This window comes from Mixophyes fleayi, chromosome 6, assembly GCF_038048845.1.
Source record: "Mixophyes fleayi isolate aMixFle1 chromosome 6, aMixFle1.hap1, whole genome shotgun sequence".
Lineage (NCBI taxonomy): Eukaryota > Metazoa > Chordata > Amphibia > Anura > Limnodynastidae > Mixophyes > Mixophyes fleayi.
In genome coordinates, this window is record NC_134407.1 from 51,283,721 (window position 1) to 51,301,223 (window position 17,503).

The 17,503-nt window shown below is 38.8% G+C and overlaps 1 protein-coding gene across 1 annotated transcript; it reads right to left on the reverse strand.

The window, feature by feature from the left end:
• Nucleotides 1–410: 410 nt before the first annotated feature.
• On the reverse strand, nucleotides 411–17,265 carry VPS26A (VPS26 retromer complex component A). Its single transcript, XM_075216475.1, has 9 exons — nucleotides 17,126–17,265; nucleotides 13,118–13,267; nucleotides 7,001–7,076; nucleotides 5,244–5,400; nucleotides 4,875–5,039; nucleotides 4,306–4,412; nucleotides 4,115–4,183; nucleotides 3,603–3,745; nucleotides 411–2,351 (listed from the first exon to the last, which is right to left on the reverse strand). The coding sequence occupies exons 1-9, from the start codon at nucleotides 17,126–17,128 to the stop codon at nucleotides 2,241–2,243; spliced, it is 981 nt and encodes a 326-aa protein (XP_075072576.1). The 5' UTR covers nucleotides 17,129–17,265; the 3' UTR covers nucleotides 411–2,240.
• Nucleotides 17,266–17,503: the final 238 nt, after the last annotated feature.

Here is a 17,503-nt window from a genome sequence, read left to right on the forward strand (position 1 = left end):
CAGGTATTAATCTTGGGGACTTGAATATATACTCCCACTTATGTTTATTGTGGGGAAGGACATGCATACATACACACACACAGCTGGCTCACACATAGATCATGGAGTCCTATGGACAATTGGAATGAACACAGGCTGCTTCATAACAAAGTGAATGGTGGATAAGACTGCAGAGAGGACCTGCTCTCCTTTTCCCCACAATCCACTTGGCTAAGCAGCATCTGTACACAGACCGCATTTCAACATAGAGAATACTGGTTTACAAAACAATCACCGCTCCATTCACCTTTCAAAAAGGGAATGTACAAGGTCCATCATGGACATCGTGAATCCTTTACAAAGAGAACACTGCATTACTCCATTGTTGAACAACTTGCCATTATTAGAATGTGTACATTAAAAAGACTGCATAGAGTTTAAGATAATTTATTTGAGTATTGTCCCCACAACATGTATATATAAAAACAATATAGTAAAGCAATATATACACAGTGAACAAGTATTTAGAAATAATTACCATTCAGAAAACGAAAAGACCCACCCCACATATAGTAACAGTAATTATACCTGCTAACCCGAAATACATTAATCATGTTTAGCAATGTTTTCTGTGTGAATATCTTCCAAGAACAGAATATATAGGTTTAGTTACACTGGGGGGTTATGGAAACTGGTCTGTTTGCAGCACAATTACAGTAATCTGTGCACCAGCTTTCATAAGTGTTTCCCTGTATCTTTCTTGTTTTCTTTAATGAATTTAAAGGGCATCCTTTATAATGTATAAGAATAGAGGATGCATATGCTGCCATTTTCACATACAGCAGTTCTCTTTCAATAAAGAAATATGATGGTGGAACAAACTAAATGCACAAAAAATATACACATAAAAATACTTCACTGCTTCTATAAAAAGCACTGTTTAATAGCATGTAGATATACTAGTGTGGATATGTGCCGTCTACAGAACAAACTCTGATCAGTATTTCTATAGTACGAGAAGATGCCTTTCTCTAATGTTTACCCTACAAACAATGCAGCATGACATGCCATCATGATTACCTTGTGCGACATGGTCATGTAGCTTCGTAATAATCCACTCTTTGGGCACCTCAAACAATAAATGTTTTCCAATACTTCAAGAGTTCCAGTGTTTAGCAAATCTGAATATTGGAGCATGGTACCTATTGATTCAATTTTGATTACATGGGGGAGGGGGATAAAACAAAACCCCACTGCAGAGGGGACCTTAGGACAGAGTTAGAGCTACCATTATAACTGAACAATGCAGGCTAATTGGTAAACAGAATTTTTTTTAGAGGATTATGTTATATTATTTGATAGAGAGGCAACCCGTAGTGTTTGGTTAAATGAAAACTTAAATGGGTCTCCACTTAAACCTACAAAAATATGCAATGCCTGCACGGGCACTTCTCTCCACTCCTGGCACAGGACTGCTCACTACCATCTGTACATGGCTTGGACTTCTCTCCCGAGTTTCCTCTGTACAGTAAGACAACAAGTGCTCACTGTACCATGAGAGGGGGGTGATGCTGCTATTGCACAAATTACTGCTAACAGCTTGTATGAAAATATTAGTTTTAAGTGTGGAACCACATCATAACACACATGAAACAAAAAACACATACAGAAAAAGTAACAAATCAAAATGAGGGTAGAACAAAATAATATATACACGCATTTGATCTGGCACATGTGACTTGGACAACAAGCATTAAATAAAATTGACACATACACAGAAATGTCTTCAAAATGTTTAATAAAGCCTTCATTTCCAAAGTGAATCCTACTAATTTTGGGATGATTCACAGTAATTTGGGACCTGCCTGTCCAAAACAAATATAAACAGAATTCCGACAAGATGACCAATGCAATAAAGTGTATATGAAACACACAGAGTAAGGCTCTCTTTGTAATTTACATCAGCCTACATGCATGAAAAGAAAGGGAGACATTTGTTTTAAGCCTGATGCATGTTCCAATGCAGAATCCCAAAATTAAAAATTAAATGAGTTATATAAAATGCTAGTCTGAGAAAGGTCCAGTGTTTCGGCAAAAGCACTTGGTATTTATATATGTACAAGTGGAATTACAAACAGACCCGCAGAATGTTTAGTGTGGTACAGTGAACAGCAGTGTCAGATGAAGGAAGACTATCTGGAGGGAGGTTTGGCCATTTCCTATCTGGTTCTGTCCTTCATCTTTTTGTGGGATACAAACTCCTAAATCTCGGGCTGCTCGGCTGATGCTTGGGGATCCGGAGACTCAAAGCGTTGGTGGAAATTGGTTCTTTTCCTTATCTTCTCAGGTGCTTTTCTCCATAAAATAATCTCCTGTTAAAATGGAAATTTCAGCAAAACATTTTTGGTTAGTAGTATTGTTTCACTGATTATACATTATCTATATCATTAATATCTCTCTCTCTATCTCATGATTATATATCTATATCATTATTATATATCTATATCATTATATATCTATCATTAATATGTATACTGCAGCTTTAATTGTAAGTTGTGTTATAATGATGACCATTTTATACAGTAAATCAGGTGGTACTTCTCTGACCATTTAGTGTCATTTTTGCCATTATGTTCTACAAAGAAAGTTTTGTAGTCCGCAATAGCAATAATACACCTGCCAACATTACAACTTTAATAAGTAAATAAATCATGGAAACAGAATACTCAGAAGGATAACGTGTACATTAAACATCCCACTTGAATCACAAAGGCTCAGTACTGCAAAAATTCAGACAGGCTGCTCTAAATTGCACATATTGTAACACGATCTTAGATTGCAGTGGTGGGAAACAGGACTCAGAATAGAGACGTTGAGTGTTATGTACATGACTTGTATCTAACACTGACTCTTGGCTTGTTCCTAGTACAGATATGGCTGTTATCACAGCAGAATTATTTATGTCTCTTGCCTCTCATAAATTGCTTTCTGATATACAACAGCTGAAAAAGACTGGTACTCATAGGTACTAAGGTCAATGATGTTTACATTTAAAGGGTTTGTGCGCTACTAGACAACCGGACATTATGACCTGCACCCCTCTCTACCTCCCCCTCATTTATCTGAAGTACTGTGAGCTCACATCACACCGGGCTGAATTCACCCAGTTTCTTTTATAGTGCTGAACAAAGCCCCCTATTTGTTATGTAATAGCGGTGGGGTCACAAACAATGGCTGGTTGATGCAGACCACCACTATCAATGCATTTAATACATGCAGAGCAAATCTTAACCCAGAATAACACTTTTTTATTGATCATAAAGAAAACACAGTAAACCTACATTTGAAGTCACACAGCCTATGACAATGTAAAACATCCTTTCCATTACAGATACACGCCATAAAATTCACGATTTCTACTATCGTTTTACCCAAGAACATTTTACTCTAATTTATTACCAGTCAGAGCATGACTGCTCACTGTAACTCCAGATTAATGGTGAGGTGAATAAATTCCCACGTATAAATGCCGCAATATCAAACAAAACATTTTATACCATTTGGTCTACCAAGCATTAATATCCACATTCAAACCACAAGAATCACACAACACCAAACGCTACCTGTTGCTTGAAATATCTTCGGTCTTCCTCATCGACGAGGACTAAGTTCAAGAAATACCTCACAGAAAACTTTTTGTTCACATCTCTCATTGTGGGTGTCGGGTCATAGCCAGCAAGGAACAGCCGGATGGGAATCGATTCTCCTGAAAAGTTACAACCAGGATTAGTGGATATATTTGGAAGTAACTGCAAACAGTGAGTTTATAACACTACTGGAAGGCTCTGATAGCCACAAGCACCCTCTATTTTATAAATAATTACTTTAACAAGTTATCAAAAGAAAGCCCTATCTATCGCAAAGAAAAAAAAAAAAAAAAGGTGAAATCTACCAAAGACACAAAAAGTAATTGATAAAATATATCGTCAGTATAACGGAGGATAAAAAAGTAAACATGCCCCTTATCAGGACAGGGGCAATAGTTTAACATTCAGAAAATTAAGCTAGTTTATTAGGCAGTATATCAAACATGTACTTCCGATCAATAATTACTCCAATAAATAGTCAATATTACCTTTTACAGGTGCCCCATCCATAATTTCATATTTTGCAACAGTTTCAGTCTCAGTTGTGGTACTAGGTCCTGTGAAACAAACAATAAATGACTTTACCAAGAATAAACAGATTTACTATAAGCATGAATCTCTGGTATAATCCCACATTATAAATGACATGCAATAATACAGGGGAGATAGATGTTTTTACCTATTCCAGTAATCTCCTTTTTGATCAACTGCAATTCCATGTGTTGGATTTTTATTCTAACCAGGAGGAAGTAAATTTTTCCAACAATGACATCTTTTAAGTGGTACCTTTGAAACGAGGGAAAACACAGCACATTTCCATAAAGCAATGACAAGATCTTAAACGAAAGTCCATTTTCACAATATTAAATACATTAAAAAAAAAAAAGAAAAAAAGAAAAAGTGTGGTAGAAGATTGAGTCATAACATAAAAGTGTCAGGGTAATTTAAAATAAATAAAGCTCATTGCTGACGAAATACAGGTCTTTAGAGGGAAAAAAAGGAAACAATGTTCAGGATAACTAGTATTATTTGGAGGTAGACCATGCTCATGCACTAAGATTTGTGGGATGTAAAAGTTCCCACCAGAGGGCAGTATTGTATATATGCACAACCCAATTACTGTTAAATAATAAATATACATATATTATTACAATTAGACCTATTCAGACTCCCGATTGATTCATGTTAATCCTCAATGTTATCTGAACCAATCTTCCCTTCATGAAGATAATACATAAAGGCGCTCACTTAGATTTGTTGTATTCAAATTCTATGTGCAAACAGTCCTCTATCCCAACTTCCATTTTGATGGAGTTGTTGACGTCTGGATATGTGGCGAGCTGGTGGACTAATAAATCATACTCCTTCACCAAGTCTGTCAGGCGCCTCACTATCGTCACTTTGAGGAAATACCTGGAAACCAAAATGGCAAAATGATCACCGATATATTTACACCACATGTTCCAGCAGAGACAAGCAGAACATTGTGCCTGTATAATGAAACTGAGGGCTTGACAGCCATTTATATTTCTACATAGCTGTGGATTTACCTATTCAAAACTTTTCAATTAAAAAAAGACAGACAATAATAAATTTGTAAACCAAAATGACACATACCTCAGTCGCACATTTGTACCTATGTAGGACTCGTAAGGCTTCTCGACTTGCATGAATTCAAAATCATAACTTCTGCTTTGTGTCAGCTCCCCAGGTAGCGCTAGTTCTTTGACAAGATTTACAAACTCGTGTGTATTACTTTTATCGTTAAAGAGTTCTAGAAAAACAGACAAATAAAAAAGGTAAATTAGGTAAAACAACTGAATACTTTAAAAATAAAAATTTTATTTGTGGTATTTGCAGGATATACTAAAATTAACCTAACATGTTAAACTAGGATTATTAAGGCTTATGTTAAAGTGATTAAAGTATTTCATTTTCAAAATACATGCACACAGCATTTCCATTTTGTGGCCCTTACTTTTGCATAAAATGTTAAAAATATCACAAAATATACACGTTGCCTTATATAAAAAAATATAATATTGACAGATATATAAATGTTACAGGTAATGCACACCAGGCTTCCTGTCTCTTAAGTAAGCAAAACAGGTGCTTCTTTTATTTGGCCAGTTTTCCAGCACGATTGGACAAAGCTGGTTGGCCTGTGTGTGTTATCAGCGGTCAGGGCTGTTGCAATATATTTTGGTCATTAAATGGGCGAGCCAAAAAGTTCTGTCCAATTTAGCCATCACAGGTAGATACATTTGCTATAGATTTGATGGTGTGTCAACAACCGGATTAAAGAGTGAATGGCCAGGATTTATTGGGAGAAAGAGACAGGTAGCCTTCACTGTCTGAAACGGCTGGTAGAAAATAGGTTGCTATCTGGTACACAGTAAATATAAAGACAATGCCAAAAAGCTCATCTCAAGTTCAATTATGTTACGGGACCTTCATATTTGTGAATGTTAATGGTTCTTTTGTAGAGTCACTTCGGTTTTAGGTTTAGTCATACTTACCCACTTTTCAAGCCTCTCCTTCAGGAGAGGTTATATGACAGGGGGCAGGAGGGTGCATGATGACACCATTGCATCACTGTAGCCCTGTCGCCTGCTACGAAATGGCAAAATTCACTGCATTTCATAGCAAGGGGCAGGGCTTAATGATGCAAACTCATGTTTGCATCATTCGGGGAGTTCTCCAGGATCTCAGGAGGACTCCTCACAACTCAGGGGCCTCCTGGAAATTTTGGAAGAGTCAAGCACACTTCTAAGTAAGGTGAAAAATTTACCCTACCCACTGCACCATTCACCGAAGATTCAGGGGACGCTCCCTGAAACCGGTTTTGTTGGGGCTCCGCAGTTCACCTTACAGCCCTGGGTGAAAACTAATGCTTTGTGATGCTGGGGAGGGGGGTGTAAGCTGGAAGACAAATCAGGAACTAGATTCAGAATAAGGCTACAGATTGTAACCCCCACTTTTGCATACACTATATTAAGAGATAAGATACAATATTAAGAAGGACGACAAAAGTTATTTAAAAGAATTTCTACAATGTGAACACCAAAATTAATGGCATTTGTATGCAACAAATATATAAAAAGCCCATGTAGCCAGTCTTAATATTAAAACATCTAATACTACTCAGTGCATATTTAAAAAAAGGTGCATTTTGCCATTATCAATACATTTACATGGAACGTAAGTTTATAAAAGGCTTATTTAATTATGTAATATGAGGACAAGACTGTGGCATACCCCCAAAAAATGAGTTGGTCCAACAGTTTACGTACGTTACTGAGCGGAATCTCGGGTTCTGATGTAACCTTTTAGTTACAAATATAATGAATAAACACATATGCATGCAAGCTCACCAATTTGTCCAACAAACTCAATTCGAATTCCTTGATGCTCTAATCTTTTACCAGGCTGCTTGAAAACAAGGTTGACCTATACAGATATAAAACAAGATTATGTTTTAAGTACTCCTCATTTTTCTTAGCCATGTCAAATTAGAATAAAGAAAACAAGAACTTAGTCACACATGTTTAATGCTTTATGGGCAAGCAGAAGTGTCCTATTCACACATCTGACTAAACTCCTGTTAGAAAGGCACTAGTCTTCACAGCACTCAATCATTTACATGTGGACAGGCTGAATTGAAGGGGGGATGCACCTCCTTATCACAAGATGCTGCAGGCAATGTTTTCTGAGCTAAATCACTCCCGTGAGCCAAGGAATGAATGTTAACCCTGCACTCCAAGGATAGTTGAGTGCTGGTGAAGTGGTGGAATTCAAAGCACCTGTATGACATCACCAAGACAATTCTATATGGGAAGCTTGCAGACTGCTGTGTGTACTTTTCACTGTTAAACTTTGATTTCCACCAATGGCAGAAGTACTTACACTTTCCAACGTAGTGCAATTTGTAGACTTTTCCTGGGAAGAATATGAATGTTTTTTATACAATGTGTTATTTGTACACTTATGAACTATATGTACACCTACATGCAAATATTCCTCATTGGAAAAAAAAAATTGGAAAATATATTAGTCCACACCCTCTGCCCAGTCATGCCTGGATCTGTATAACCCAACCCAGATCTACCAATACATGGCCAGTCTGGGAAAGATCACATCTCTTTGCTGGTGAAAATCAGGACTGTTGGCAGGTACAAAATAAGCAAATTGACCTCACCCATAAGTTACTTTTGTTCAAAATACTCCATGGGCTGTCAGAGTATTTAGAGAAAAATAAATTATTAGAGAGTATAAGTTGCTAAAATCTCCTCTTCCTTCTCCATCACAGCCCTGACTGATGGAATGACCCCAAGCAATACCCTGGGTGCATTAAACAGGAATAATCAGTCTTCATGTAAAAGTATGTACTGTGCAACAGAATGGAGAATCTTCCTTTTAAATTGTGTGTTTTCTTCACATCCAGGAGATCATGCCTGGAAAAAGTATGCAATGAAGTCCAGCCAGCATAAGTCATTTACTACAGCTTAAGTTCTATTTGACCATGAGGTCACCCCTGTCCTTGTTGAATGTGCCCTCAATACTTTTGGCACCTTCTGTTGTAGGTCTGTACAATCGCTTGTCAGATCCATCTTGCCAGGGTGTTCCTTGATGGTTTTTGTTCTTGGCAAGGGCTTTCCGGGATTACAATAGAGGATCTGAATTCCTATATTCCTCTGTCCTTGAAATATACACAGGGATTCTCATCAAGTCCAGTTTGTGCAATTTCTATTCCCTTTCATCAGCAGGTTCTGGAAACACGATTCCCTGGTTCATATGGGTTGACACTACTTTAGGTAGAAAGTCCAGGTTTGTTGAAGAATCAGGCCCCTTGTGTGTAAGCCATTTGCACTAATTCAAACAGTTCTAACACCTCATTGTTTAGACTCTATTTGCCGGGATAAATCACATGCTAGCTCAAGTAGTCTGCACAGGGCTGCCAGGGATTTTAGATTAGATGCGTGTTCTGGCAAACCAAGCATCAGTGTTACTTCTGCCATCATAGATATACTGTTGGTGCCAGTTTAGAAAGGCCACAACTGTGCAATTGTCGAGAAGATTTTTAACTGTTTGTTCCTCAATTGCAGCTGAAATTGTTGCACTGCTTGCAAATATTGCCCTTGCTTCCAAGATGTTCGCATGCAACTTCTTTTCTTTTTGTGACTATTCCCCCTGTATTTCTTCAGCTTGAAAATGAGGCCCCCCTACCCCATCTGCTGCAGCTTTGATTATGTGATCATCACTGTCCTTTTGGGCTCTGGTAGTGGAATTGCCTTGTTTTTCAGTGATGGACTTAATCACCAAATGAAAAACTTCCTGGTCTTGTTTCTTAATCTGATCAACTGATCCAGGGGCTTTGGATTGCAATCCCGTTGAAACACTTCTTGCTGGAGACTTCTATTGTGTAGTCATGCCTAATGCAGGACACTTATGGTGGATGAAAACATTACCAACAATTGTCCCATTCTTGTCAGTCGTGTTCCTGTAACAGACAGATTACTCTGTATGTGCTGAATTAGGTTCTGTATTCTGACCCACTACCAAGATGTGGTCTAGGTATGGGAATACTGCAATCCCCTCTTCCCTGAGGAACTAGATCAATACTACCAATACCTTGGTAAATGTCCTGAGTGCTGTAGATAGGCCAAGCAGTAAGCATGTAAACTGGAGATGTTTCCCCAAGCAGAAGAACCTGAGATAACGGTGATGTTGTTGAGCTATGGGTATGTGTATCTTGTAGATCTCTAGATGTCAGAAAATCCTCTTTACTGCCAACATTTAGAATGGAGTTCACGGATTCCTTATGGAAATGTTTTGTTCCAAAAAGCATTGTTCGCACGCTTTCTGAATGTTTTTCCAACGACCGTTTTGGAGTTGAAACCGATGCCTTCCTGCATTATAGAAAACAAGGTGATAACTTGTTTCTACATGGACGTTTTCAGAATGTCGTGTAATGACTTTACTTGTACTGAGGATGGTGGGTTCCATGATTTCACAAACACAATCTTCCTGGGTACTTACTACACAAGCCCTTGATCTTGCACATTCTTGGTCCAAATATATACATACCTTGTGGTACTGACTCCCAACAAGCTCACTGAGGGCTGCATGGTCCACGAGTCATTGTAAATTTCTGGGGCATCTTCCTTTTTTAACTCTAAAGGAACAAAAATGTATTTTGCTTGTGGTCCCTCCATTTTGTCTTGCTTACCCGGGTGATGTGTTCTGGCTTCTTTAAACTGTTGTCTTTTTATTTATTTTTTTAAAATCTCCTGCTATCTTTGAGGTGAAGCAAGATGTTCACACAACTTCCTCACCTCTCTGTTGGAGAAGATGTGTGCTCAGAGGGGACTTAATCCACATTTGGAGGAGAGGTCCCAAGATTTCAGATTTTTTAAGGATATTCATAACCTTATTGAGCAAATCTGGATATTAAATTCCACCTCTCCCCTTGGAGTGCCTTGCTGTGTCTCCATGTTCCTGGTTTGGGGATCAAGACTAAAACTTACTTCACATATTCTCAATGCTGTAAAATCCTCCATAGCCAAGTTCTGGAAGGAAACATAGCGACCTCCTCTCAAGCATGTGAAGAACAAAATGTGGTTCATTGCTTCCATGGAGTGCATCACTTATCTTCTACAGGGGAAAGCAGCCTCCGTAATAACTCCTTGTTGTCGATCAGCTTAATCCTTCACATGATATGGACATTAACACTTCCAATATCTATTTATCCAATGACACCCTTGGATTGTCATAGTTCTCATGCCGACTTTGGTTTATACCCGGACAGCTGGTCTGCTCTCAATTTTACCCCACGCCCCTTTTATTTTACATATCCTTTCCTCCCCATTTTTACACTTTTCTTTTAAAACCTTACAATGATATGCTGACGATATGCTGTTCTTTTAGTGTTATTTCTATCTATTGCCACGTTATACTGGTGAACATTTTTTTTTCTTCTCTGTACCTGTTGTCATTTAAAAAAAAAAAAGAAAACGTTTCAAAAGAAAAACAAATCTCCTGCTATCCACCGGAAGTTGATATAGTTTGCCTTCCATGACCTTCTTAATCATATCCAACTTATTGCCAAAGAGGAAACCACCTTCAAATGGAAGTGTTAATGTATTTTTGATCGATTGCCCGCTGTCCAAAGGGACAGTCGAAGCAGTCTCCTAGCAACTACTGTTGAGGCTATACCTCTAGCTGACAACGTAATGATGCTCTTAACACATGAAATTAATACTTTTCTTCACAATATCTCTATTATTCAGCAGACCATCTGCGTAGGTTCCTTTCAACATCTTCATAAAAAGTATCCATCCAAATTCTCAAAGCCCAGTATACCAAGACCATTGCTATTCTTGTTTTAACCTCCGATCCTGATGATGCATGAAGTTTCCTGAAACACTTCGCTTTTTATTTATCTTTTTATCCACAGGTTCCCTTAGATGTCCCCATCTTCTAAAGCAGTCCTCATGCACCCTTAACAGCTCATGTTTTCAAAACTTCTGTTCTGGGAAACAGGTGGGATAATTACTGACGCAGTTAAGTAGACTAAGTCACCTGTGCATGAATAAATCCTGAAAATATGAGCTGTTAGGGGTGCGCGAGGACTGTAGTCAAGGAACTTTTTCTAAAGGTATAGCAGCTTTAGCTGACTGGCAAACTAAACCTGCTATACCATCAATTTTTGGAGCAGAGTCCCAATTAGTGAGTTTTTCCTTCTGAAAAGAATACATACTACTTGTTTGACATTTATTTATCTCTTTCCAAATGTTCCCATTCTTTATTTCAGATTTCATTAATAACACTATATACTATAAAGACTGTGTCTGTGATGTTTATCGTCATAAAATGTTGTCTTGTAAAGTTGCTGGGGCTGGTATGCCTTGTATGAACATGGTCCTATCAATGTTTAATTAATGTCAACTATTTCAGGATTAAATGACCTTGCTTCCTCCTTGACCTCTTCCTCATCACTACATGAAGATGTCTCACCAAAAGAGAACATAGATTCAACTGAGGACACCTCCTGCATGCTGTCCAGTCCCATACACATTTACGACGGGACCTTTAACCCCTTGGTTTGCCTACAGCTCTTTCTTTGAAACAAAATACTTCATCATCAATCCAATCAATTCCTTAAACTGTTCCGAGGGCTTTCCTGTATCTTCTCTATGTGGCATACAATTCGTACACAGGGCTTCTTTGTAATCTTTAGTCAGACGCTTATCACAGGCTCCACATATTCTGCTATGAAATTTACTGGCCTTCTTCTCGTCAAGCAGCTCTACCAGAGTACTGAAAATGGGGAATGTGTAAGATTTTCTATATAATACTAATCCATAGTATGAAGAAACACCCTCTAGCTAAGAGTATACCTAGAATGGGTGTATTTAGGTTTCTTAGGGGCTGGTTCCGGATCAACGTTGCAGGCGGTTTTCTAAGGATCAGCGGTGCAATGTTCCCAGTCAGACAGATACATACTACAAAAAGATGTCAGCCCCATTCCTAATATCAGCTATCCTGGAAGTAATGTCAGTAGCCTTCTTCTCATGCTGTGGGAATCCAGCACTGCTTCCAGACCCTAAAATGGTGGGATTGTTGCCCAGAGAGACACCCCCTCCAGTTTTCAATGGTAAGCTCACTTCCTACAAAAAACAATAAAAAATACCACCTACACTCTGGAAACCCCTTTCAGTTTCATATTTTATAGAATATTTTTTTTGCCTTAAAGTTTGAAAAAAAATGATCAACTTGCACAAGACATTTTGATTTGAATATCACTCAGCTTCCTGCATCCTGAGATTTGTTATATTAATTTTCAACGCTCCAATACTGCCCTATACTGTTTAAACTCCCATCAATAACAATGACTCTGTATACTGGGCAGAGAAAATCTCTAGGAGCCCTACTTTAAATGACTGACCCCTGAACTTCCCCATAAGATATTACATGTAACAGTGATCACAAATTGTTGTTTTACCAGATTTCAGTTCTTTTTATAAAGGCGTTCTTTAACTGATTTTGTGGTAGCAAACAGCCCTGGAACATTTTGTTTCCCTTGATACAATGTGCTAAATTCCAAAGTAATATGCAAAGACATTTAATCCTTAAGGTAAATAAAATAAAAATACTTCCCTGGCCACGGCACCACATTTACAACAGGCAACAAGTCCTGAAAATAATGGTCACTCAAAATGGATTTGGACTTTTTTGCACAGGGATTGCCACATACAAAACATCAATAAAACGTCTTCAGACAATAGCAGACATTTTGTTTTTTTAATAACTGCTGAGCCCTGAAGTCTACTCATTCCAACAAGAATGGCCAAACAGAGGCAAGCCACCCACATCTCCTGCTGGATGTCAAACACTTAGACAACAGATTCTGTTTCAAGAATACTTGAAAAGAAGTGTTGACAGAGTGAGGTTCTCTGAATTACTTAAATGGATCCATAAAACCTATTTACCTTTCCAGCTACTGACTCGCCATCGTAGAACAAAAAGTGTTTTTCAATGTTGCCTTCATCAGTTTTGATCTCCGATACCTTCCTGGTTTCTGCATCATTGAGGACAACTTCAATCTCACAAATCGGACCAAATAGACCGCTTAGAAAACTCTGCAGAGAAATGAGACAAATTCTGAAAATAAAATTTGGGCGCTAAGTACTGACGTACACACGCAAGAGATTTCCCCACATCTACCATGTTCTCATAAGACTTTGTATCGGAGCAGCTATTTTCTTATACATTGCATTGATCGATGAAGAACTTGTGTTCCTGGCTTAACATACATAATTTAAAGCAACCACATTTTCAGACAAAGTTCCTAATTAACAGACTAGCATGGTGCATGTCAGAGAGACAGCGTATCTACAGACCACAGGACAACTCGGCTAAACTGCCAGGACTGGACAATACAACATCTGTGGATAGATTGGGGTAGTTTAATCCTAAAGAGTGAACATTGTCTTGCATTTTTTAAATGCGATTTAGACTTCTGCACCAGGTATTAGTTACAATATTTCCCAGGATGCATAATATACAATACATGTGCTGCTAAAGTCAACGGGAGGATAGCACCACGGTATAAAACAAAATAATTTGCAATGGTGGCTTAGTGATTAGCACTTCTGCCCCACAGCACTGGGGTTAGGAGTTTGATTCCCGACCATGGCCTTATCTGTGTGGAGTTTGTATGTTCTCCCCATGTTTGCGTGGGTTTCCTCCCATACTCCAAAAACATACTAGTAGGTTAATTGGCTGCTATCAAATTGAACCGTGTGTGTGTTAGAGAATTTAGACTGTAAGCTCCAATTGGGCAGGGACTGAGTGAGTTCTCTGTACAGCGCTGCGGAACTAGTGGTGCTATATAAATAGATGATGTGTGTGGCAAGGTCATATTTTTGCTTCTAATTGATGAACAAATGCATTTTATTGTCTATTGGAAGATTATCAAGCCAATTTTTATTGTTTTATCAATCTTCACACAAGAGTCGTATCACAAGTGTTTTTTCCCAGAGCGCTATCAATTTCTGCATATAAGAGAAATAGATTAGAAGTTAAAGTGATGTATTTTAATTACCAAAATATTTCAAGTCAGCTGTTTATAAAAATAAACAAGAAGACTCCAAACTGTTGGAAAGAAATAACAAGACAGACCATTGATTAGGGTCAGTTTCCAGTTCTGAATGAACATATCTCAAAGCTGCAAATCTGCACTTAAACTATTGCAACCAATAAGTAATTTGCATTCATTAATTGCATTTAGCTGCACAATTTGCACTAAATCATGCCACTGAATGAGACACTTGCTTTCATTGTCTAACTTAACGCTGCATTAGACAGATAAACACTAATTGCAGATTGATTGCTATAGTTTCAGTGCATATTGTACCTTTGAGCAATGTTGGTAAAAAAAAAATCCTCTCTATTCTTATATAGATTTGTTACTGGATGATTGTCATGACCAACTGGCCAATCTCTGTATGTTGATGTCCCAATTTATGGATTAGCAACATTATCTTTTTTTCTTTAAGAAAGTTTACAACTTACCCTCTGAAAATGACACATAGGCTAATATATCCCTGGTTATAGGAGTTTGTAAGTAATGCTGCAGTGTCATGCTCAGGCTTGTCATTGGGGGTAAGTTAGTTTGTTTTGCATGAAGGGGGTTACATTTCAGGAAGGGAATGCTGAGTGCAATGCAAAAAGGGTTGAGGCAGGTGACTGTGGAGTGGTAGAAGTTTAAATTCTATCTAACACAAAAACAGACAGACACACAGACTACAGTCCTTTTTTGTCAGCAGCCTGTATCGGTTTCAACTGTGGGAAATATAGCCTTGGATGGAATCAGGATTTTTGCTGGACTAGACTGGGTAAGGACGCTTTATAAGCAGTGGTGAAGGAGAGGAGGTGTGACATGTAGCAAGGCTCAGTAATGTCCGAGATGCAGTAGAATGTGCACGCTATATTTGGAGGTGTATTTGGACGTAGGTTGTGTTACGGGGAGGTAAATAAACATGGACATGCTAATAAGAGATCTTCCACCCCTACAACTTTTCTTAAGTATATAGATCAACATTCTAACACATAGAACTTAGTGATTACATAACTTACAGTGGATGTAAAAGAACACTGAAATATAAAGTTTAAATTCTCCAATGGTCCATATGGATGCACTTATACTCAGTGTGAACAAATTAAGCAGTCATCCACACTTCCTATCTAGTAATTTTCATGTCTCCGCAATGCCTACAGTAGTGTGTGTGAAGGACCGTAACTAGGGCTGTGCTATAGGTGCAACACTGAAGGGGGGTGCCTTTTAGGAATATTTTAGGTTTGTTTGGTTACAATTGAGGGCTAGGAGGAATGGCATTTTTCATTCTCACCCCAGGAGCTAACATTTTAAGTTACAGCTGTGTGTGTCTGTGTATGTCTCATTACTAGAAGCCTATTGCCCAGTTGCAATGGAACTTTGAACACCAATTCTTATGATTTGCTGCCTAAAAGGATTGTTAAGGGAAAATGTTAGTTTTCCCTAGACAAATGAGGCAATAATAATACTAATTTACAAATAAATGTATTGATGACTGCCCTCCATGTGCACCAATTTGTGAATATGATGGCAGACAACACTAATTGTTTATGTGCACAGGCTTTTTCATGCAGGTTTCATAATTGTAGCTAATTACATGGTGGCTGTTATGATAATATTTCTAGCTGAGTTTACTTTGGAGTGCATTTGTAAAGTAACCAAAAGTAAAAAGATGGCATTTTTACAAAACACATTAATATGTCTCATAGGGCATGTATACCTAAATATTAAAACTTTTGTGGTAGTTCTAAAAAAAACTATAAAGATGTTATTAAACAAAAGCACACAATGCACAGCATGTTTAGTTACCAATGTCAGTACAATTATAAGCATTAAAGATAGGAAATCCAGCATCAGCTGGTTACAGGCGTGCAGGAGGAATTTTGTCTCTATACTATCAAGGCAATTTTCTACAAATGCAGAGTTGTTTAAACAAATACATTGTTGCTGCCTATGTTGTTTGCCGAGAAATTTAATGGCAAATTTACTAAAGAATAATCATCGCCAACCATCAGTAAACTTACATTTAGTAAAATAAACAAGCCAAAATCTTCTCCGTTACTGTGTGAAAATATGGACATCCTAGTGACATTACTAAACACATGACATACCCAACCTGCATCAGACCAATACATTTCAGTGCTTTATTTCCTCTAGATTGTAATGAACGAATTTGATACTTTTTATTATCAGTTAATATCTAAATAATTATATTGTTAACATGATCTGCATCATCCTTAAACTACATGAATATATATGCCCCGGTGCATTGGTCTATTTACAGAGTTCCTATAAATGAATGATGTGGCCCTGATCATTAGAGGCCTGTAAGATGCACCAGGAACACCTCCGTGGAAAGTTTCCACATTCTCCAAACAGGACAATTTTAAAGGCACTTGAGCACAGATGGTTGTAACATATGGGTGTTGTCATAATTAATGTGCATTACAATTTACCATTGCCACACATTGGCAGTGCCCATCAGAGGCATGAAGCAGTGCCCTGCTGGTAACACTGCTTACAAACAACCCCTGCAGTATATAATACAATATAGGAGTTTTGCACACAGAAGTTTTACAATTGCCGAGGTGATTACATGAGGCAGTAGGGAAGTGTTGCATGTAGACAAGGATCTGGGTAATCACTGCTAGTGACCAGCTGTAAGGACACACCACACGTTACATTGCTCGGGGTCACCAGGTGCAGTTACACTGAAGTTAGCCTATTACACGGGGTATGTGTGACAGCTCAGGCCGGGTGTCCCGCCCCGTGCTAGGCCCTGATAAATCCCCGGCCTATCAGCCTGCGGAGGCCGGGGTGGAGGTGCCCTGTCCCGGGCTAGGCAGAGTCCCCCACCTCCCATGTGTCTCCGAGAACTCACCATCTTCTCCCACCGGACCGGACCCTCCGCAACTACCGACCAGCTCCACCCGCCGCCGTCACGTGACTCCAGGGGGGCGGCGACCACCTGACGCCACGAGATCCTTGTGATCGGTCAGCTGACCTGGGGAGGGCGGAGGGCAGCGCGGAGGGCAGAGCTACAGCCTGGGAGACAGATCCCGGAACACGAGCTGTCATCAGGCAGAGGCTGTGGGCCTGGCTGCTCTCTAGCTCCATCTCATACCCAGAGATAGGGGGCTGCTCTCTAACTCCATCTCATACCCAGAGAGAGAGAAGGCTGCTCTCTAGCTTCATCTCATACCCAGAGATAGGGGGCTGCTCTCTAGCTCCATCTCATACCCAGAGATAGGGGGCTGCT